This window comes from Anguilla rostrata, chromosome 9, assembly GCF_018555375.3.
Source record: "Anguilla rostrata isolate EN2019 chromosome 9, ASM1855537v3, whole genome shotgun sequence".
NCBI classification, from domain to species: domain Eukaryota; kingdom Metazoa; phylum Chordata; class Actinopteri; order Anguilliformes; family Anguillidae; genus Anguilla; species Anguilla rostrata.
The window spans coordinates 18,037,149-18,059,494 of NC_057941.1; the positions used below are offsets into that span (position 1 = coordinate 18,037,149).

General features: G+C 40.9%; 1 protein-coding gene across 1 annotated transcript; it reads right to left on the reverse strand.

Moving 5' to 3' along the window:
* Nucleotides 1-2,798: 2,798 nt before the first annotated feature.
* On the reverse strand, nt 2,799-20,460 carry sms (spermine synthase). Its single transcript, XM_064350798.1, has 11 exons — nt 20,294-20,460; nt 13,149-13,269; nt 10,336-10,423; nt 10,171-10,235; nt 9,533-9,708; nt 8,058-8,214; nt 7,855-7,942; nt 7,537-7,651; nt 6,486-6,565; nt 4,346-4,461; nt 2,799-3,682 (listed from the first exon to the last, which is right to left on the reverse strand). Exons 1-11 carry the CDS (start codon nt 20,457-20,459, stop codon nt 3,652-3,654), a joined length of 1,203 nt encoding a protein of 400 aa, XP_064206868.1. The 5' UTR covers nt 20,460; the 3' UTR covers nt 2,799-3,651.
* Nucleotides 20,461-22,346: the final 1,886 nt, after the last annotated feature.

A 22,346-nucleotide genomic window follows, 5' to 3' on the forward strand; every position in this document is an offset into this window, starting at 1 on the left:
ATCACCATAAAAGCTATTATGTGAAAAAGGCATTTAAGAATGTATTCAATATTTTTGGAAAGGATTTAATATTCCCTACTAAACCAGACCAGCTCTTGCCAAATAACCAGCTTCAGTCTTAACATAAATTATCTTCACAAAATAATGCAAAGGAAACAAATATTCCATTGAGAACATATTTTTGCGGATACTGCACTGTGTCATCCCCTTTCTTACTCTGCCCTCCTTGCTTGAGGCTGCCTAGTGAGACACCTGCTGTCCCATGCGCTGTATGACAATTCCAGGTGCTGGAATGTTTTTTTTTTTCCCTGCTAAACTCCTGACTACAAGCACATAGTACAGGCTCTACTGCCAATGTGTAGCACTTCTTGAACAAAACGACCTTTAAACATGAGACATGATGGGCTTCACAGGACCACCCAACCCCTCCTATTTAACAAAGCACAGCTGAGAGGGTGTATATAGAAACAAAACAGACTGTTCAGATTGGTACAGCAGAAAGCATGCACAGTTTGGGTAGAGAGCTGGTACAGCAAAAATTGTAGTTACAGCTCAGTGTACCACAATAAATCACCGATGCCATTCAAAACTCAGCTGAAACGAATCACCTTACCAGTAATTTAGAGACAACTATGCATTATTGGTAGGAATACGTTTTAATTGGTTGTTTTGAAGGAACATACTTTATCATTTGATAAGAGAACAGCACGTGGGGGCAGTTAAATGTTTAACAGTAACAACTAGTAGACCTTATTAAGAATCGGTTCAGATCCATTCAGGCTTTTAAATTCTACATATATTTAGAAAATGCACATCCTTTGTCTGTGATTTCTTTGTTTACAACCTTCACAGACTGAAATGACAAACCTTCACCATTTGTGATCTGTAAGTATGTTCTAATGAAGGACTACAGCTCATATTGCTTTTCCACAGAGTGAATGTGAGGCAAGAGGAATTAAAACCAACCAGACCACACCAAACCAAAAATATTCCAGCATCTATGTTGGGTATCTTTCACCCCTTCCACAGAAGCACTTACCACCAGGCACAGCCAATCATGGGACAGCTACACATTTCTCTGGCAGACAATGTCCCATTTTGGAAATGCTGGACTTTTGCTGGGGCTGTTGATAGCCTTTTTTGGTTATTGTTTTTAAACCTGAATGACTGCCATGCAAAACATATGCAACAGTGCCTATTTACTTGTTTCATCCTCATTGTAGGGCATAAGTCACACAGTTCCATTTTGTGTGGCATTTCTACCCAAATGAGATCAGGAAAAGCATGTTTAATCACAATTATATTTCTAACAGTGGGATGGTCTCTTGCAGACAATTACTTTGTAACTGTCACATATCACACTGAACGCTGGGTTTTTTCTACAAAAAATAAATAAATAAAAATCCACAAAATTCTCTGCTGTGTGTTATTACTGGTGAACAGATGAACCCTGGTCCTGGCCCCGGTTTTTATTCCCGACTAAAGTGAGCCCGCTTTGCCCTGAAATGCTCCACAAGGCACAAGCCTGTTTTCTGCAGACAGGAAATAGCAACCATGTTACGACAGTGTCCTTCAGAGACATTATCGCAAAAAGCCTCTAAACTCGATTGTGAAACTTCCTCCCTGAAGGCTGTTTACTGTTCAGTCCCTCCTGTCTAACAAGATAAAAGTGGTGGTAAATAGCATTTCATGTTCCAAGGGCAGACATTACTTACCGCTCTTAACAGCGTGTAAGAACAAATGGCAGACAAACAAAAGCCAGAGTCTCGTTTTTTCTCAGAGCAGGCCCTGAGAAGACTCCGTACATTCTGTTGCCTTTCCATGGATCAAATGTGGGAATGCTACTTGGGAAAAATAATACATATACTCCCAAACCCTAATCTTTAGTACTGCCCTGGCCTCCGAACTTGCCAGTTCTCAAATTCCCCCCTGCAAAGCAAGCCAGGTGTACACGTCTCAGAAAAGATCCTGTCTGTGGTGGTTGAGCAGAAATAACCTTCCTCATAAGCCATACAAGAGCACTTCTCAGGACAAATGGCATTGGTTAAATAAAACTAAATGCTTATGACAGGGCCATACCACATATGATGGACACACAATGCCTGTCACTGAACTCTAGTTGAACTAATCTGACAGTACTCGTACTAAATTGCCAGTAGATCAGGCCCACCAGAAGCAAATGCATTATGGAGCAGTAGTGGAACTGGTGATAACAGAATTTCAGTTTTTACAGATGTGTTCCTAGTTCCCACCTGTGCTCGTTGAGAACCAACAATTTAGCAAGCAGCAGAAACATTGAAGGAGAAGTGATTTCCATATCATAGAAGCTCAACTAAATGTGGACAAAAAAAGAACATATCAACATAATATCAACAATGAAATTGCTACTCATTTCAGAATTAGTAAGCACAACTTATGCCTCAGAAAACTGAACTGCAAAGACGCACTGCAGAAGAAAAACGGAGCCCATGTAAATACGCAAGGGGCTTGCTGTGCTGCATCGCAGTGAAGGCCCAGGAGTACAGGAACTGAAGAACATGCGCACATCTGAATTCTGTCAAACTTACCCAAAAGAACAAACATATTTTTAAAGAAAAATACATCCAAGGCTGTGGATGTAATTCAGAGGGCAGAAACATGAACATACCATAAGCGTTTCAAGAACATGAACATACCATAAATGCAGCACATTCACACTTGAGCATCAAATAGTGACAGGTACAAAAGAACTCCTCTGCACAGCAGCTCTTGTTTTTTTTAAAGGAAATAAAGTACAGAAAACCACAGCACCCCGCTAATCGGTATTTGTAAAATTTAATAAATAAACTTCAACAAATCACCTCATCGGGGAACATGTGCATATGTATATGTATGTGCATGCTACATACAGTCAAACCTTGAATTTCCAGCATGTGCATTGAAAAATTTCACAGAAATGCACTGAACTCAAAGGAGACAAAGGTGTGGAGGGACAAAAACCAGCAAGGGAACACTAAGGAGAAGCTTGATTATATAACAGTCTTCACAGTTCAGCAAACAAATAAAAATAAAAGCACAAAACTAAAGGCAAAAGGACCCATTTCCCTTTTAAACCACATACAACACATCAACTGCAGTGGGTGGGGTCAGTGCAGGTCCTGAATCCCTGGAAATCCCAGAATGCATCACCATTGCTGGTCATCCTCAGGAAGCACCACATATCAAATCACATTCAAGCAAATGTTACAGAAGAAAGAACTTACAGAAGAAAAAGACCAATTAAAACTACCAAAAAAACAATACAATAGATTAAAATTGAAAAAACTGGTCCTATGGGTGCTTCAGTCTAAAAGATGAACTATAAAGAAATCCACAGAAGCAGGAGTTTGGCTGAGCCTGCTCTGTGCAAAAATGCTGAGTCACTCTCCATCAGTGTATCAAGCAGCTTCTACTCCATTCTGCCAGCCAGCGCCCCCCAGAGGCACTCAAAAACATTGCCCAAACCAAACTCAAACAAAATACATTCTTTTTTCAACTTCCAGCACAAAGTAAAACAGTAGATGTTAAAAAAGCAGGTTCAACACAAAAGGGACAGTAAAAACAGCGGTGTTTCTCGTCAGTGCTGTGCCATCATACAGGGAGAAGCCTGGGTTTGAGAAACACAAGAGGATTTTACTTCTTCCAGATTGTATAGAAAACCCACCTGCGAGAGTTAGTTAAGGAAAAAAAAACGAAACAAACAGAACACTATTGAAATTTCTGTTATTTTTGTCACACTCGGATGCATGCAACAGTATGACCACACACTCACAGATCCTTTCCAGCACACGCACATGTACCTTATTTGGAACACTGCAACAAACAGCAGTATTCCATTGGAAAGCTGCATGGTGAACACATTTTTGTTGTTATTCAGTTCTTAACTGATGAATTAAAGCAGTTGATTAAACAGTCAAATCCCCAATTGGGTCTGAATTTGATGCTGATTTTAATGTGAAACAGCACACAGTTTGGTATGATAATGAGCAAATCCTGTTTCTGAGAAAGAGAGCGTATGTCTTAGGTCAGAGATGCAAATACAGGTGAAATGTTGTTACCGGAAAAGCAGTCGATTATTCATCTAGTCCAAAGCTGGTCAGTGCAGCTTTGAATTTCAAAGGCCCACCCCACCCAAACTGAATTCCTGCCTATGCTACTGGTGTGTGTGTGTGTGTGTGCGTGTGTGCGTGTGTGCGAGTGCATGTGTGTGTGTGCGTGTGTCTGTGTGTGTGTGTGCGCATGTGTGTGTGTGTGTACGCACATGTGTGTTTGCACGTTGGTGTGTCTGCACAAGTCCGTGGACTAGCCAGTACATCTAGAAGGATACAACTCCATGTACGATGGAACACATACAACCTCTTTGGAGAAATCTACAGGACAGCTGAGTTTCTCCAGCAGCTCCTCATACTGACTTAATGCCTCAGTCAGGTTCGCGCAGTTTCCCTGGAAATGACAAGAGCACAAATTCACGCACGGCACACTACCGTACTCAGTGTTCGATGCAGGATTCATTTACAGGGGCTTTCACAGACCCCCTACTATTTTAGGGGATCATTGTCAAATGTCAGGGGGCCACTAAAAATAAAATAAAAAATAAAAAATGGGCACTAAAACAGAGGTCCGATAGCCTTTGGTCTTGACCATTGAGTTTTCACTGAAATGCACTGAAAACGCAAACACTGCGGCACTTTTTACATGTAGAGTAGAGCCCAGCAATATACATACAGTGCCATGAAAAAATATTCAGCCCCCAATCCTTTTTTCACGTAGAAGATTGTCACAACCTGGGATTTTGATAAATGTAACTGGTAATTCTATTTGTTAATTCACAGTGCAGCCAAAAAAAGAAAATAAACCATTAAAATAAAATAAAAAACTGAAATTTCAACAATTCAGAAGTATTCATCCCTCTTGGTTGAACCATGTCTTGCAGCCATTTACAGCCAGCAGTCTTGTGGATAAGTCTCTATTCATTTTAAACAAAGTGATCGAGCAATATTTTCCCATTCCTCCTAGCACAATTTCTCAAGCTGTGCCAGATTAGTAGGGGAGTGGCAGGGGACAGAAACTTTGAGGTCTTGCCACAGATGTTTAATGGGGTTAAGGTCAGGACTCTGACTGGGCCACTCAAGGACATCAATTTTCTTCATTTTAAGCCACTCAATTGTTGCTCTGTCATGTGTCCTTTGGGTCATGTTGTCCAGCTGAAAGAAAAACTTCCTCCTCATTTTAAGCTTTCCGGCAGATGGAAGCAGGTTTTTATCAAAGATCTCTCTGTACTATGCAGCATTCATCTTTCCATCAATCTTGACCAGACTGCCAGTCCCTGCTACTGAAAAACCTCCCCATAACATAATGGAGACCACCACCGCACAACAGTGGGGATGGGATTACCTGGCTGATGTGCAGTGTTAAATGTACACCACACATATTGCTTGGTGTTCAAAACAAAAAGTTCCAATTAGTCTCATCAGACCACAAGACTTTCAGCCACATCTTCGCAGTACCTTTTAAGTGACGTTATGCAAATTCTTTACGGGCAAGGATATTTTTTTTTCAGCTAGGGCTTCTTCCTTGCCACAGTTCCATAAACACCCTTTTTGTGCAATGTCTTGGGGACTTCTTAACATCACCCTTCAGTCACAGCCATGGACTTCTGCAACTCAATGTGACAAATTACAACACAGCAGCCTCCGTATTAAATGGCATTCTTATTCGGTGACGAAGTTCAGACGGGCGGCCTGACCTAGGCAGTTTGGTTGCAGTTTCATATTTTTTCCACTTCTGTATGATTGACTGCCCCAAGCTCCAACTAATGTTCAATGCTTTTGAGATGGTCTTGTACCCTTCCCCAGATCTGCGCTTCTCTATAATCATATCTGGCTTATTTCAAATGCTCTTTTGTCTTCATTTTGCTTTGTTCTTTGGAAAATCTCTGCCATGCCGTAGGCCCTCATAGAGAGAGGGGAAATATCCTCATGAATGAATTAATGTGTTAACATCAGCCTGCCCAGGAACAACAGATGAAATTAGCGATCAGGCTAAATCTGGCACATTTACATCACAGAATAGTGATGGTGATCAATGTGTATTGTCCCTGTCAAATAAATACATAAATAAATAAAACATTTAAAAAAACAGGCGATCCACCAATATCCAACACAGGTGGAAACCATCAACAATTTGGGTGGGTTGATAAGGTAACACAATGCAGAGTTATAATTACAAAGGGCGTGAAAACTTTTTAAATCTCACAATTTTGGTTTTTAATTTTGAGTAAATTGTTGAAAGGTTTTGGACTTTAGACTATTGATCAGACATGATGTACAATGTTTTGTAGGTCATCTGGAAAAATATCCTACTTCAATAGATTTTAAATTTAAAAATATTTTTTAATTGAAAATATTTCGGGGGGCTGAATACTTTTTCACGGCACTATATTCTCTGACATGTTAAGCAATACTCACCTGTGTAAAGTATTTCCCACTGGGTCGTAAAACTTTGATTGACAGGTCCAGAATCAGACGCAGGAATTCCCAGGTGGAATCTGACAGGAGATGAGATAAGCATGACATAAGCTAACAAGCATCCCTTCCACTCTTCTAGGTAGTTTGCCCTACCTACAATGAGATAAGACAGACAGACACCACTGCTGCACAAAGTGTATTCTCTAAATGGTCTGTCACGGCCAAAACGACTCATTGGAGGCCAATACTACAGCACTTCACCCCAATACATGTTATTTATTAATGCATTTTTCTTATATAGCTTATGGAAATATGAGGAGTAGGTTGCACATTTTCAGAAAGAATACCCCCTGTTCTTCTGTAGAATCACTAGCATGGTTATCACTGTGTCCTCATGAACCATTCTGAATGATGGTTCTTTTTCTCTTTTTCTTTTTTTAAATGCTCTCCGTCTAATGTTTAGGGATTACTTGCACTGCTTTACACTGCTGGGCAGACTTTTCTCCTCGGCACATAAATGCCTATTTGCATCGGGGCATTCACAACCCTGCCCAGCTAGCCGCGCGACAGCACTCCCATCCCCCTCCTACACAGAGAAACTCGCACTCGTGTGTCAACTGCCATCTCATGTGCAAATTTTTTGGCAGAATGCGCTGCGGGTAAACTGGCCGTAGCACATGCAAAGAATTTTTGAACCATGAAAATGGGCCTTGAGCCAACTGAATGCGCTTACATTTTAAATGTATTTACAGAACCAAATGACGCAAGTTAAATTCCCGACCAAAACAAACATGTAAATACAAACATTTTCCAAAGTGAAGGCTTCACTTAACCATGAATGACTCCATTTAAACGATCAAATTAAAAGTGACCCTTAAATGTAAAACCACATGACTGAGGTCATTGCATTAGTAGCCAGTTTGTCACTGTAGCAAGATATTCAGCCTTACAAACATCATTTATAAGTACTTAGCGGTCTGTAATTAAATCAGGCTTAAGTGTTAATGGCCCTGATGGGTATTTGTGTCTATGACAGAGAAGCACAGGCTACCTTCCTCTGGTGCTGTGGAGATGGGGACTGCAGTAAGGTCATTGATGACGTAATCGAAATTCTTCCCCTCTTCAACGAACTTCTTCAGCACAGGGACGCAGTCCTCTACTAACACCTGGGAGCAAGGGGAGGGAGTGTTGAGGGGAAAAAAATAAAACAAATGGGGCAAAAGACAAAGACATGGAGAAAACAGACAGGGACATGGGAAGAGTCAGCAGGGGAGACGGTAGTCACAAGAGCACATTCTTCTTTTCTCTCCCTTCCTCCCTCTTCCTCCCACACGTGTCCGCCTCCTCCCATCCGCCCAAAGAGCCGCACCTCATAGCAGTCTCCTTTCAGATTGTCCAAGACGTTTCCGCAAGTCTTCCTCATGTGCTTTCGACACCCATCAATCACCAGCTGGTCAATGTGGAGGCTAAGTCAAGGGCTAATGTACAATGGGGGACAGGATAGAAGGCTCTGCATAGCACAAAACACTGGCTGCTCTTACATAGGGAGCTGCAGGTAGTCACTGAAAGGATATCTCCACCATGGTGATCATCTTTGGCTTAAGCTTGACGGCCTCACAGAGAATGCCCCCATCACCTCCCCCTAGAATTAGCACCTCCTTCCCTGTGTACTGCTCCTTCCCACTGCCCATGATGGCGTGCGTGTAGGGCAGGTCACTCTCTGCTAGGTCTGTGAAGAGAAGACACCATGCGCACGTTCAAACAGCTCAAAAAAATCTGCTTTCATGTTGGAGATCTCTTGGTGATTTTCCACACAAAGACAATCAGGTGTAGACACGATGGCCCTTCAAACAAGAATCCAGAGCAGTGATGGTGGAATGTGGCTTCACAGGGTGAAAACAATGGCTGTACTACACTATATGATCAGGTATTGTACGTGGCAGCGACTGACTGATCTGAACCACAATCACTGTTTACTGCAGACGGCAAAATATTTTGATTGGTTCAAACAAGTCAGTGACTGACAACTCACTGTAGCTGCTCATTATGGCATTCATGAAACCTCACTCGTTGCCGTAGAAAATGCATTCAAAGCTGCAATTAACTAAAAATGGAGAGACAACTGAATTTAACTACATTTAACAGTGAAAGATGACTGCTACAATTAACTGTATGAAAGTGAGGAACGCTCACAATAAGGAAGACTCACTGTAAAGGGGGAACGGATATAAAGAACTACACAAACGATTTTTAGGCTCACTGCCACAATTAGTGTAACTGATTACCTGTGTGATTGAAGTTAACATTCAGAGCTATAAATAACTGCGAATGAAGTGGACTCATGGCTGTAATTAGCTATCTGAAAAAGGCGAAGGGTCATCTGTAATCACATGTGAAAGTTAAAACATTCACAGATATAAGTGAAAGAAAGAAAGACTCACACAAGCGGCCAGCTTTCGGTTCTCAACCTAAGCACCGGATGTAATGCCGCCCCCTGCTGATATGTAGGTTTTGTATGATTAGGCTACCATTTTCATCTGCGAGGATCAGATGTGGTTGGCTGTGTGAGTATAGCTAATTAAACTTGTCAGATGATACTGAAAAGTTTAGGAGATTGCTAATGTTACACTAATTGTTTGATCTGGTCCAAAAATGCTTCTCTCAATATCGTAGCGTTGTTTGCAATCTGTGAATTTCCGCATTCATCGTCAATCTCACCAATGCAGAAACTTGGTGTTTAATTATCACCTGTGGAGAAGGGGGATGGGCTCATGTAGCCTTTTCATATCACTGCTCTGCGCAAACCTCGTACTACACATGATTAGGAATGTGACCAAGGACATAACTGTTGAGCAAAAAAAAAAAAAAAAAATGATACTTTCTGGTTTTCGATGCGCTTCACATAGTTTTCCATTGGCATCGCTGTCTTTACATATTTATATACTCTATGGACACACAGCTGTAAGTAGCTATATGACAGGAAGTACAGATTCACAGCTGTAATTAGTTGTATGAAAGAAAGTCTATGGCAGGAAGAGTGCACTTACTAACGTCTCCATTGAGGATGAGGATGTTCCCAAACTGCGCCGAATGCAGGATCTTAATGTTCTGATAGACTGAGTCCTCCTCATACACAACCTCGTCGATATCATACTCCACCAGTCTGCCATCGGCTGTGGGCCAGTACCTGTCCACCTTGGCCCCCCGCTGCAGTGCCGGGAGCCTTGGGAACGTGGACACAAGGACACGCCGAGTCAGACGCAAAGGAAAATCTTTGTTTCAGCAACTGTGCAACACAAATGCCACAACAACTGCCACAAACTCAAATTGCTACAGCTCATGTATTAATATGCTGGGACAATTCTCAAAAACACATTGAAAATAAATCTGGCAATAAATCTTATCCATTCACATGTTGGAACACATCCACAGATATTTTCACTGTAACACTCTCCACAGAAAACTGAAGAGGAAGATGTGTGTGAGGTTGATTGCAGTCAGAGAAACCATTTGTCTTCCTTGTTCCCACCCTGAAACCTCTCTTCACACAATTAGCCGTTACACAATCCCCCCTCAAACAGTGCATATGCCTTACGCTCACGACCTGGTCTGAGCATTAGATTTATCTCAGGCTGTAAAGGGGGAAAAAAAAGCAAAAGCAACTTAACATTGGAAGTTCATTGACCTTTTAATCCTCCTGATATTCTTGTGTAGAAGTGTTTTCAGCTTCTTTTCCAGTGCATTCAACAGCTAAAAGGAAAAAAGAACATCAGGTATCAGATTGGTGGGTGTCCATCACCCTGTAGGGTCTGTATTCTCACTCATGGCAAGGGAGCCCATCATCACCTACATGGTCTACTTGCATGAGGTTGTCTGCTTCATAGCACTGCAGGTCAATTGTCACCAGCCCATGCTTGTGGATCCGTAGAACAACAAACCTAAACAGGAACATTCGATTGGTTGGGTGCGGATTGGACAATAGGAATACAATTTATGAAAATACGGCAATTACAGTCAATGGTGACTTCGTGAAGTCATCAACTTAACACAATGATGCTGAGATAAAAATACTTAACCATATATAGATGGCTATAGATGGCTCTCCAAGTAAAACCCTTCATTTAACTTAACTACATAAATGCATGGTTGAGTTACATGCTCGTTGTGCTACCCTATGAATATTAGCAACCAAGTAAATATCCACAAAATGGGTGAGGATAGTCATATGTGCAAAGGGGTTAATAGTGCCAAACTTCAAGAGATTTGAATGTCAATGTCCTGAATGGGAGTCATTCCAGATGTGCTTTATATCTTGGAGGTCCCAATACATAAAAATAATCTCAGGGGTATGAAAGTGATCTTCTTCCACCAAACACACAACTGTCCAGGGCAGTTTGGTCAGGCCTAGTCCCACCAGCTTGGATGTAAACTGTACTGGCTTCAGGCCATGTTCAAAGCAAAGTGTTTACTCCATAAAAGGCCAGTGGTGTGCAGCAGTGATTCATCCAGGCTTAGACCCTAACAAAGGCCTGCACAGCTGCGAGTGCTGCACCCAGCACAGAAAACAGGAAGTAAACCCTAAATCCCTTAAATCAGATAGACAAAGTCCTTTACAATAGCAGGCCACCAAGCGGGCCCTGCAGCTCAGCCTGAGCCATTGTTGGGTCGAGGAAACACTTAAACAGGCAATCCAGCACCGTCCTGGTGGACATGTGACACCACGAGAGTGCCAGGTGAAAAGCACCACATTCAGCTGGGATTTCAAAGGGCAGAGATTTTACATGAGTACTGTCCCAGTGCCTCATGCTTAAATCAGAGACGTCTCGGCCTCTCCTAAGGAATACGGTTCCTCCCTTTCAGTTAAGCCTTGAAGTGTTGTGACATCATCACTGCATTTGCCATAAACAACAGATCAATGTCAGGAAGCAACAGCATAGACTAATACACAGATACACATCTGCACATATGCCTGCAGGACAAAGTACATAAAGCGTATGGAGCGGATGACAGGGTAATGGTATTCTCATGGATTTGTGAGGAGAAAAAATGAATCTGGTCCCTATGTTAGGAGAAACAGAGCAGGATTCAGTACTTCATTAAATTGATGGATATACTATGGAGTCGGTGGATTCTACCTGCCTTGCCTGTCTTGATAGAACCATTAGGGTAACTAAAGAAAACAAACATGATGACACACCGGTGGTGCAGTGTTGGATCCAGGATTCATGTAGAGGCCAAACAGACCACCTACTTTTTTTAGGGCGTCAATGTAAAATGTTAGTGGGTCATTATTAAAAAAAAAAAAAAAAAAGACCTGGGAAGTGAACTTACGTTTATTGTAAAAACACAATAAATGAATATTTAATCAACAATAAATGTATTTATATTTTATAAAAACACACAATAAACAATATATTCACTGAAAGAATTGTTTACTGTGTTTTTACAATAAGATGAATTAACAAATACATTTCAATAAATTAATTTCTTAACTTTTGTATTGTCTTTGAATTATTATTATTATGATGATTATTATCATTCCAGCATAACTCCTTCTACAGTTTTAAAGCCAAAAATACCAAACGTGGCACACACCGGTTAGGCTGCTCCCTCTTTAAGCTCAGTATCATCTTAATTCATTTAAAATGATTTATACTTTTTCAATAATCAAACATTCCGGCAGTTCAACAAACAAGCGTCTTTTATCATGTTAACCTTTGGGCGAACTCTAGCAGGATCCTAGGGTAATTTGAATGCAATGCCAAGGCAGCACATTTATGTGCTCTGACCAACATTAATCATTGCAAGATTGAGTAATGTAAGGACAAAGTTAGTTAACTAGCATTAACTTTACTGCTGAGTTTGCAGCTACAAATTTGCTACTATAGCCAATATTCCTTGGTAACCAACTCGATAGTTCAGACAGCTAGTAAGCTAGCTAGATAATTTCAATGTACCAAGATGACGTTAGCTAAACAGACACACCACTAATGGATATATGGCAAACTAGCTGGTTAGCTAACAAGATAATACTGTGTTATGTGTCTGTGAAGATAGCTAGGTAGCTATCTAGCTCACTTCGCCAACTAGTGAAGTTAGCTACAGTACGATGAAAAAGTATTTCCCCTTCCTGATTTCCTCCATTATTGCTTATTTGTCACATAGAACGGTTTCTTCAGACAAAATGTAACATCAGACACAGGGAACCTGAATAAACACAAAACGCATTTAAAAAATAATTTCACTTAATTTCAACATTTTGTCTAAAAATCTGAAATTCAGTGACAAATATGCAATACAGGAAATCAGGAAGTAAATCAAGACTTTTTCATAGCACTGTACATTAATACAAGACATAACTAACATAAACATTATTGATTATCAATACATAACATTAGCCACATAAAGAACATTAGCTATATTGACTAATTTGTGACATTTTGTAACTTTACTACTGATATGATAAGTTCTAGCATTATGTTAAGTTACTTACAACGCAAATAGTACTATTATACTTTAGTTTTTTCCGCCCAGTCAATCTGGAAGGGGGTCACTTGGCCGATGCATCAATATCTAGTGGGTCATTTTTATGATTTTTAGAGGGCCAATGGCACAGCCTAAATAAAACATTGGTGGTGGTGATGATAATGATGGAGCACACACCTGCCATTCTTGCCAATGAAGGTTGCCAAGTAGCCATGGCCTTCTGTGTTGTGAATGGTTTCTGTCATTTCTTGTTCCTGAAAAATTGACTGCAATCCACGCACAGTCGTGGAAGAGTCAGCTACAAAGGGAGTGAGAGAAGACAGAGTTGAGTAAGAGAGAGGGGGGAGAGAAATAAGAACCCAGTGAGTACATTAATATGAATAAGTAACTACGGGAAAAAACTGCAGTCCAGCGCCATATGATGTAGAACTTTTTATACAATGTAGAGCTATCATCTTACTACCCAGTCCCCATCAATCAATGTGTAAGCAAACGCACATGGTGCATGAAATATAGGTTAGTCCATCCATCCATCTATATCCACTTATCCCGGGCAGGGTCGCGGGGGGTGCTGGAGCCTATCCCAGCATGCATTGGGCGAAAGGCAGGAATACACCGAGGATAGGTCGCCAATCCATATCAGGGCACACACACCATTCACTCACACATACCTATGGGCAATTTAGAGTCTCCAATTAGCCTCCCTGCATGTCTTCGGACTGTGGGAGGAACTTTAAGGGACTACGTTGAAATCTTACGTTTAAAAGCTTCTAAACTATATTTTTACACTAAATTTGACACTGAGACAAACAGATTTGGAAAGCCAAGATATTGTTCTGCTAAAATAAGATACAACCTTAAAACATTTCTGACATGAACATCGATCTATATGAATTTGGTCATAGCGATTTCCGACCGACTATGATAGAACAGTTCACATATAGTTTTATATGTTTTAAACGTAAGATGACAAGTATGCACCGGAGTTTTCATTGGACTGACGTTACTGAGACATACAGATCACAACAAAGTCCCTACGTGTGACTTTTAAAGGTCCATGAAACTGCAATCAGTGAAGTCTTTGCTGATGTGTTGTTTTCATACTTTTTTGCATTCACAAATGGCCATGGGATATTTTTAAATGATTCTTAAAATTTTTGTTTTAAAAATAATTATAAGAGACTGTGCCAAAACTATCTTGCTTTCCCTCTTGGTCAAACAGCAGGTTTTCAGTGGGTGGGGTTATCTTGGTGTTAGTTACATAACAAAACCCTTACGATCAGTGAAATCTTTTCAAGCTAAGTTGACAATGCTGAAGCATTGGCCCTTCTCTGGTTGCGGAGAAAGCCACCCCCTTTTTCATTTTCACAAAAATGAGGAGACAGACAAGAAATGGGTTTTAGTTCTGGAGCCCACTGGCACTGAAATATTACAATAACCCGTGTAGTTAGTATTTGCAAGGCCCATTTTCGCCTGGAACTTGTCGCAGAATGCAGTGGATTGGTAAGTAGGCCTACCATTAGCTAGCAACAATCTTTCAAGCATAGACATGTGGAAAGAAAAGTTTATTAGGGTGCAATTCCAGAGCTAGAGTTTGAGGCTGCTATAGTCTAATGTTAGTGTACAGTAGCTCAGTGTTTCAACCGAGTTTATGTTGCTTTCTGAGGTTTATCTGGTAGTGTAAGGTTACTGCTCTAACTGGCTCTAACGTAGTTTGTGATGAGGAACGCTATACACATGCAAAGCTCAAAGTCATGCGTGTTGAGTCATAAATGGTATGACCGAGTTCAAATTTCATCAGTTGGCTTTATATGGTAAATGGACTGCATTTATATAGCGCTTTTATCCAAAGCGCTTTATAATTGATGCCTCTCATTCGCCAGAGCAGTTAGGGGTTAGGGGTTAGGTGTCTTGCTCAAGGACACTTCGACACGCCCAGGGCGGGGTTTGAACCGGCAACCCTCCGACTGCCAGACAATCGGTCTTACCTCCTGAGCTATGTCGCCTCAGTTGGCTTTATGGTTTTCCAACTTCCAAACTAGCACAAACCACTCAGATTAAGCATATCAGCAGCACTGGGGGAGGGAGGGGGCATGATGCGTACTCTTTTCTGAATAAATACCAGGAAGATTTTTTGTAATTATGCCACTTTTGAGTGTATAAATTCAGATGTAAGAGCCATCTGGAAAAGTGGTGGAAGACAGTATGGCTGGACATTTAAGCCGCGTTTCCACCAAAAGTACTTTTAGTCCCAAGAACTACTTTTCAAGGAACTTAAAAGTTCCTTCAGCCCACTGTTGTCTGCGTTTCCACCGCGGTCTAAAGTCCTGCAAGATTAGGCAAATTAGCCTACTGACGTATGAAAAAGCGACGTTGTCGTCGGTCCATCTGTCCTGATTTCTTCTGTAACCCCATACTACCACCGAAGTAGCCTACATTATTTTCTAATAACCGGGACAGCCCGGAGGGGTTTATTCCACATACAACGGGTTACCAACAATGACTATATATGGTTACTTTTGTATTTATTGATTTTTATCGATTTAATCACCTGGAATTGCAATATTCTTCTGCAGCCGTTTGGGCATATTTTACCGTTGTCAAGCAAAACTGTCGTTGGTAGTTGAACTTGGACCGTTGTTATGCAACAAATAGGATATAACAGGCCAATAGTCAGATTGTAACTGTTTTATATAACTTCTCAAAAACATTCATTATGTTTTTATGCGAACATTCACTTTCATGTCTTGACATCCGAGGCGACAGAATGCATTCACATTTCCAATATAACTGGCAACAACAGCAGAAAACATGTACACGTTGTAAACAATTTGCTGTTTGATTACTTTCTCATCGTCAATTCCATATAGTCTAATCGCAAAATGACAAGAATAGAACGAAAACTCGGACTTGCGTGAAAATTTAAATTAGCAGTAGTACAGCCACCGTTTGCTTTCCTTCAAAGTTACTGCTAGCCGAGCAGCGAAGTGTGCCCTCCAGATGCGAACCATACACCATAAATTAGTCCATAGTCTTCCTGGTCTTTTTGTGGAATTGAAGAATGGCAGAGTAAAATTACGGCAGTCTGAAAAAGCTGGGGACTATTACTAGAATTAACCTGTTATTTTACCCTGACAAAAAGTGTGGAAGGTGATTTCCAGTTTGCTTTTACTGTATCACCAATGTGAATTACGCATAACTACCACATACCTCACATAACTGTATCAAACGTTTTGAGTCAATTACAACGGGCTAACAAAGAAAATCCGGAAGAAAATATTCAGCAACCGAATTAATCCGTTTGAGAGTTTTGGTACGTAATATGCTGTCCCAGCACGAATGCTTAGCATTTTATAAAACGAATACTAAAGCAAGAAAAGAACAGAAGAGCACACGTTATAATTCCAAGACGTTGGCAGGCTATAACCAAAACTAGGCTACTGCGCCGCATAACATACAAGTTTGATTTGAAGTCATTATGAAAATAAATTGGTTTGCGGCTGCAGATTTTTAAACATGGCGGTTGAAATAATTCACTGCAAGTAGTCGACCAATCAGACATTTTCAGCGCTTGCGCCCCACCCCAAAGGTTCCGGTACTTTTGGAAAGTACTACCCCCCGAGCAGGAACTTTTTTGGGGTAAAATAAAGCCCCCGGAACTAAATTTAGACCCTAGTTCCTGCGGTCGAAACGCAGAGTTCCTCAAAAGGTTCCTAGTTCCGGGGTAAAGTTCATGCGGTGGAAACGCGGCTTTAGAATGCCACAGCTAACATTGCAGTGTTTATGCACCCACCTCAAAAAATCAGTTTAACATACAGTGCAGACACGTTCAATTCAGGGCATGGCAGTCATTATGTAACAGATCACTCACAACACATCAGTTATGCTGGAGTTGGTGTGGTTACTAAATTAAACCAGGGGTGAGTAGATGCTTAATGTGAAAGCAGTTTAGGAATTTGGGCTAGGCACCAGGGAACTCCCTTGTCTTTGTGATCAGTGCCATTAGATCTTGAAGTGAGACAACACCGTAGTCAAATATCTCAGCATCTCCAAAAGCACAGTATCCCCATCACTGGGGCTTTGGTGACACGTAAGTCCGGGTCAATTAAACACACTTTTGGACTGCATCGTCACTGATTTTAATGGATTAGGCATTCTTAATCGGTCTTTTTAAGAAACCCCTAGAACCCAAATTACACTTGTCTTGGATCCTTATTAAGGGAGATATGGGCTGACAAAATTTTGGCAAATTAATGTGACTCCATGACTTTTACTTGCATATCTACATTACGATAGGTCATAGAGAAAGGAGTTGTATCATTTTAAAGGACTTTTGCAGCCGTATCTTTTGCATACATATTATTTTCACCCCCAAAATTAAAGGTAACAGTTATTAGTGATTATATCTTGAATGCTTATTTGATAAAAAAATATAATAATTTCAAAACGGTGCAAAGTTAGGTTTCAAAACCTATCATCAAAACCTCCAGAAAATTTGTTCTTGGTTTTTTGAGTTGTTGTCGATATATCATTGTTATCTGAATTGGTATCAGATTACAAATACCTTACAATGCTGTTGAATAGGATCCGTACTAACAGACATAGTCAGGCACATACAAAATTTAAATGCATTACCTTCCTGATTGGCCCTTCTTAACATGTGCTTACCTCAGGGGTTACTCAACTGCAAGCATAAGAGGTTATGTTGCAGTCACAAAAAAATGTATCTATTTTGAAATATTGGTTTTTTGAACATAAATTTTCAAGATTATAATCACTCACAACTCTGTTACCTTTACTTTTTGGGTGAACATTGTGTTCATGTAAAATAGCTGGAAAGGACCTTTAAATGATACAAAAACAATGTCCCAATGACCTATAGTAATGCAGATAAGCCAGTCATCGATTTGCGATAATTTGCCCAAACTTATGGGTTAGCCCAATTTAATTATGAGCTAATCTGAGACGAGTGTAATTTTGGTTGCAGGGTTTTCTTATAAGACAAAATAAGCATGCCATATCTCATTAAAATCTGTGACGATGCAGTCCAAAAGTGTGCTGAATTGGCCAAGACTTACCCTGTTCTGATTGGCTCACAGAGAGGATACTGCACTCGGTTTTTCTTGCATTTAAATGTCTGGGCTGGGCTGTTTTTTCAAGCTGCCTACACGAGAAATTGTGCAAAAAAAAAAAAAAAACAACCCTTCAAAACCATTAGACAGGATCTGTTGATACAATTTATTGATACAGTTTTGACGTGAATGATACTGCATTTCAAGTTTTCAAGGTTTTGAGGGGGCAGGGGCAACAACCGTGCCCGTGCCACTTAGGTGTCCCCTATATTGACAGAAACCGCCTACCTCAATTGATTTATGCTGTGTTTTGTCTTTATAGGGCAATTGTTGGTTTATTTATGTCATATCTGCTGACTTTAACATTTATTTATAGATTATAATGCAATGTAATTGGACATAATTCCATGAAAATATCCAAAATACCAGATAATGGTTTTTGCAAATATGCAACTTCTTTACAGTGAAATGAATGGGAAATTGAGATTTGACTATTCTATTCTAGGAAAATACCCTCATTACACAATGACGGTGCCATTAAGCCCAGACTGACCGCAGCTGCTGTCACACAATGTCAGCACCTAAGCCATATTTAGAGCCAGGAAAAACCTTGGCACTCTATTGGCACAAATTTGGTTTTCTCAAGAGGTCTCCTATCTAAAGAAGCCCAGCCCTGCTTAGCTTCAAGCACCAGGCAGTATTTTACCTCAGTGTATTTTTCCGTATAGCTTATATAAGCACAAGCCTTCACTGGGGGAATAGCTATCAGGCTACCTAAAAAGGTGACAGCCAACAAAACTTTTTTGAAAGCATAAGATTTGCCTAGTATAGGATTTGAGAATAAGAGCTGAAATGTCACCGTGCTCCAGCAGTTGCAACTGGTATACTAAAGGCGAAGAAATTAACATAATATAACCTAGCTGAGATGGACCCAAAATCAGGTGGACATCCATCCCTTGCAGTTTAATTTCCTCTTCAGCACAATTTTTATTCCCTATGGTTTAACACACTGGTTCAACATTGAATAGGTCCAACTGTACTGAACCAAGTCCATCTAGAATACAAAAATGATATCTTTGCAGCACTTAACAGCACACCCACAATACTCAAAACTTCTGTATTAGTGAAGTGTAAATATTCACTAAATCAATTATTTAGTCACTCTGTTCACATAGATTGCCACCACACAAAATAATGCAGACAGGGTGAAAAGCTAACTGTGACAACACGTATCATAAATTACGGCTGTTTTTAAAAATAAAGTGGAATGCAATATTGTGAAACCCTCACCTCAGTGGCACAACTGAAAAGCCAGGACCACAGCAACAAATGCAAATGACAAGAATTCATTCAAATGAAGGGCTTGAAGGTAATTTTGGTGAAGTGGACCCCGTCAACTTTCATTCTGCTTTGCATGCGTCATTACGAAAATTAATTTTAGGTTAGATACAGTAGCCGAAAAAGCATTTTGTAAAATGTTTCCCATATCGAATTGATACTAAACAATAGATTCACCAAAACCATGGGAGGCAGCTGGCTAACTAATCACCAAAACAACAGAAGCTAACTAACCGTGACAACATTATTTTATAAGCAAAATAGCCCACTCCGCTAACATAGTAATGCGTTACCAAACTAGCCAGTGCATTGCTAAAAATAAGCATCGGCTAGTAAGCAAAAAAACAAGCAGTCGTATATAAATCAAAGTTGACTTATGAGCCGAGATGGCTTATCCATGAACCAACTGCTAAATGTAAACCCCTAAAATTGACAAGTAACACATCCATGCAAAATGCATATTTCTATCTTACATGTGCGGCATTATTTTGAGTCTTCGCCGAAGCTACACTCATCTTCAAGCTAGCTAGATCGTTGTAGCACGTAGCGAGTTAGCCAACTGCCTGAAATCAAACACATGCTGCATCCAGCTATGACAGAGGACAAGCCTCCTCGAGGTTAGCGAGCAATGGAAGGTCAAATTCTTGCCGATTGATTGACCAATTATCAAACATACTTACGGAGACAAAAGAGAGTGTACACTATGCTACATAACATGTAGCGACACATAGAGGTTACTAAATGTACATGTTAGCTAGCTAGCTACTACATGAAATTGAGTACTGTCTCAAGTAGCAATAGCTTCATGCTAAAAAACCACCGTGGTGCTGGTGCAGGAGACGGAGGCCCCTGGTTTGCCATGTTCATGGCCTGCGCTTCCTCTTGCACATACGAGTAAAACATTGTGTATACCTGGCGCAGAGAGGCTGAAGTCGAGAGTATAGTGTCGTACGGCCATGATGAGTAGCAGCCGTCTGCCATGCCTGGTGTACACTACCGGTGATAAGCCGCTACAGACTGCGGAAATACACTGGGAGTGCGGTCGTCTGGCAGAGACAGGGGTGGGAGGGGCTCTCATTCTTTCTTCTTTGGGTTTGGTTCGGGTTAGGGGATTAATACGACTCAAAGTTGCATACACTGTCACCTACTGTGCTGGAGCATGAAGCAAGTTGCAGACTACTTGCATTAAAGTCCCTCTTAGAAAACTAAAAAGAGCCTTACCAACCACCTCTTTCCCCTGTCCTCCGACTAATATTTCACATATAGCCCATCATACAATTCACAAAACATCAGCACATGTTCTACCATTTCGTCTTCTTAACACTCATGACATAATCTTGTTTCATGTCTCCCAATAAGTCTTAATGATGCATTTAGCCCTGCGTTACCAAGCCGTGATTACATCCTTAATCCGTCTCCTAGAGTAGGCTAAATCATAGAACAGGACTTAGCCATTGACATTTTAAACCCCCAAGCCAGTGTCTTCCACAATACTAGCATCTTCTTGCATCTTCTTATATTTCACATTCCCCCTTCTTTTCCAAATTGCTCCATCATATACATACAGGACCACACCCAACTGCCTGCCCCACTTTCTTGAGTATGTCTGTCATCTATCATTTTTGTGAATAATACTCTGGTGGGATGTAGCATCCAGACTATTGCCTGTTGTTCTGCATTGAGTACACTAATTAGCCTAGATCTGTATTTTATGTTTATTTTAAAATTTTGTTTGCATTCTCATTTGTTTTTGTTTTTTTTATTTTAGTCTATGTCTTGATCCTATGCACCATTTTCATGTATATATAAGACATAATGGTGGTAGGCCTACTTCTATATGATTTGTTGAAAGAATAATGAGAGTTCCAGTTTAAAAAAAAGAAGAAAGGAAATACATTTCAAGTAACTTTAAAGCAACTTAGGGAAATTAATACCACCAAAGGTTGTACATTACATTACATTACATTTATTTGGCAGACGCTTTTATCCAAAGCGACGTACAAAAAGTGCATTTCATGGTCATAGACAACTGCTAAACACAGGTTCAGTAAGGTACAATACTTATTTTGTACAGCTATTTCTAGCCAGGAACACAGTTTAGTTCACACAGTGAACACTATTCAGACCTAACCTCTGCAAAGCCAACTAGGCAGAAGAATAAGCTACAGTATTAGGACAAATACAAATTACCAGAAAGTGCTGGGATGGGGCAACATGTAACAGTGTCATGAAAGGGGGGGGGGGGCGGGGATTTAGAGTGAAATATACAGCGTGGTGGTGGTTAGTCTAGGTGTAGTCTGAAGAGATCAGTCTTCAGGCCACGACGGAAGATGGGTAGTGAGGGGGAGGTTCGGAGAGGGACGGGGAGTTCGTTCCACCACTGGGGAGCTAGGGTGGAGAAGCTCTGTGATCCCTTTGGGCGGGTGGGAGAGGTTACAAGGCGCCCTGCTGCCGCAGAGCGGAGTGATCGAGCAGGCACATAGAATCGAGTCATGTCCTGCAAGTAGATGGGGGCTGTCCTGCTGGCAGCAGTGTAGGCAAGGGTCAGTGCTTTAAACCGGATCCTGGCAGCGACCGGTAGCCAGTGGAGTGACGTGGGAGAATTTGGGAAGGTTGTAGATGAGTCGGGCAGCGGCATTCTGAATCATCTGTAGTGGCTGTATGGCACAAGCTGGCAGGCTTGCAAGGAGAGAGTTGCAGTAATCAAGGCGAGAGGTCACCGTAGCCTGGACGAGCAGCTGGGTGGAGTGTGTCGTCAGGTATGGTCGAATCCTTCTGATGTTGTACAGAAGGAATCTGCAGGACCGTGATGTTGCCTTGATGTGCTCCTTGAGGTCCAGTTGGTCATCCAGGACCACCCCCAAGCTCTTGGCAGAGTGAGAGGCAGTCACTGTGGTGCCATCAACCGTGATTGAGAGCTCACGAAGTAAGGAGGTTTTGCACGGGAAGAAGAGCAGCTCAGTTT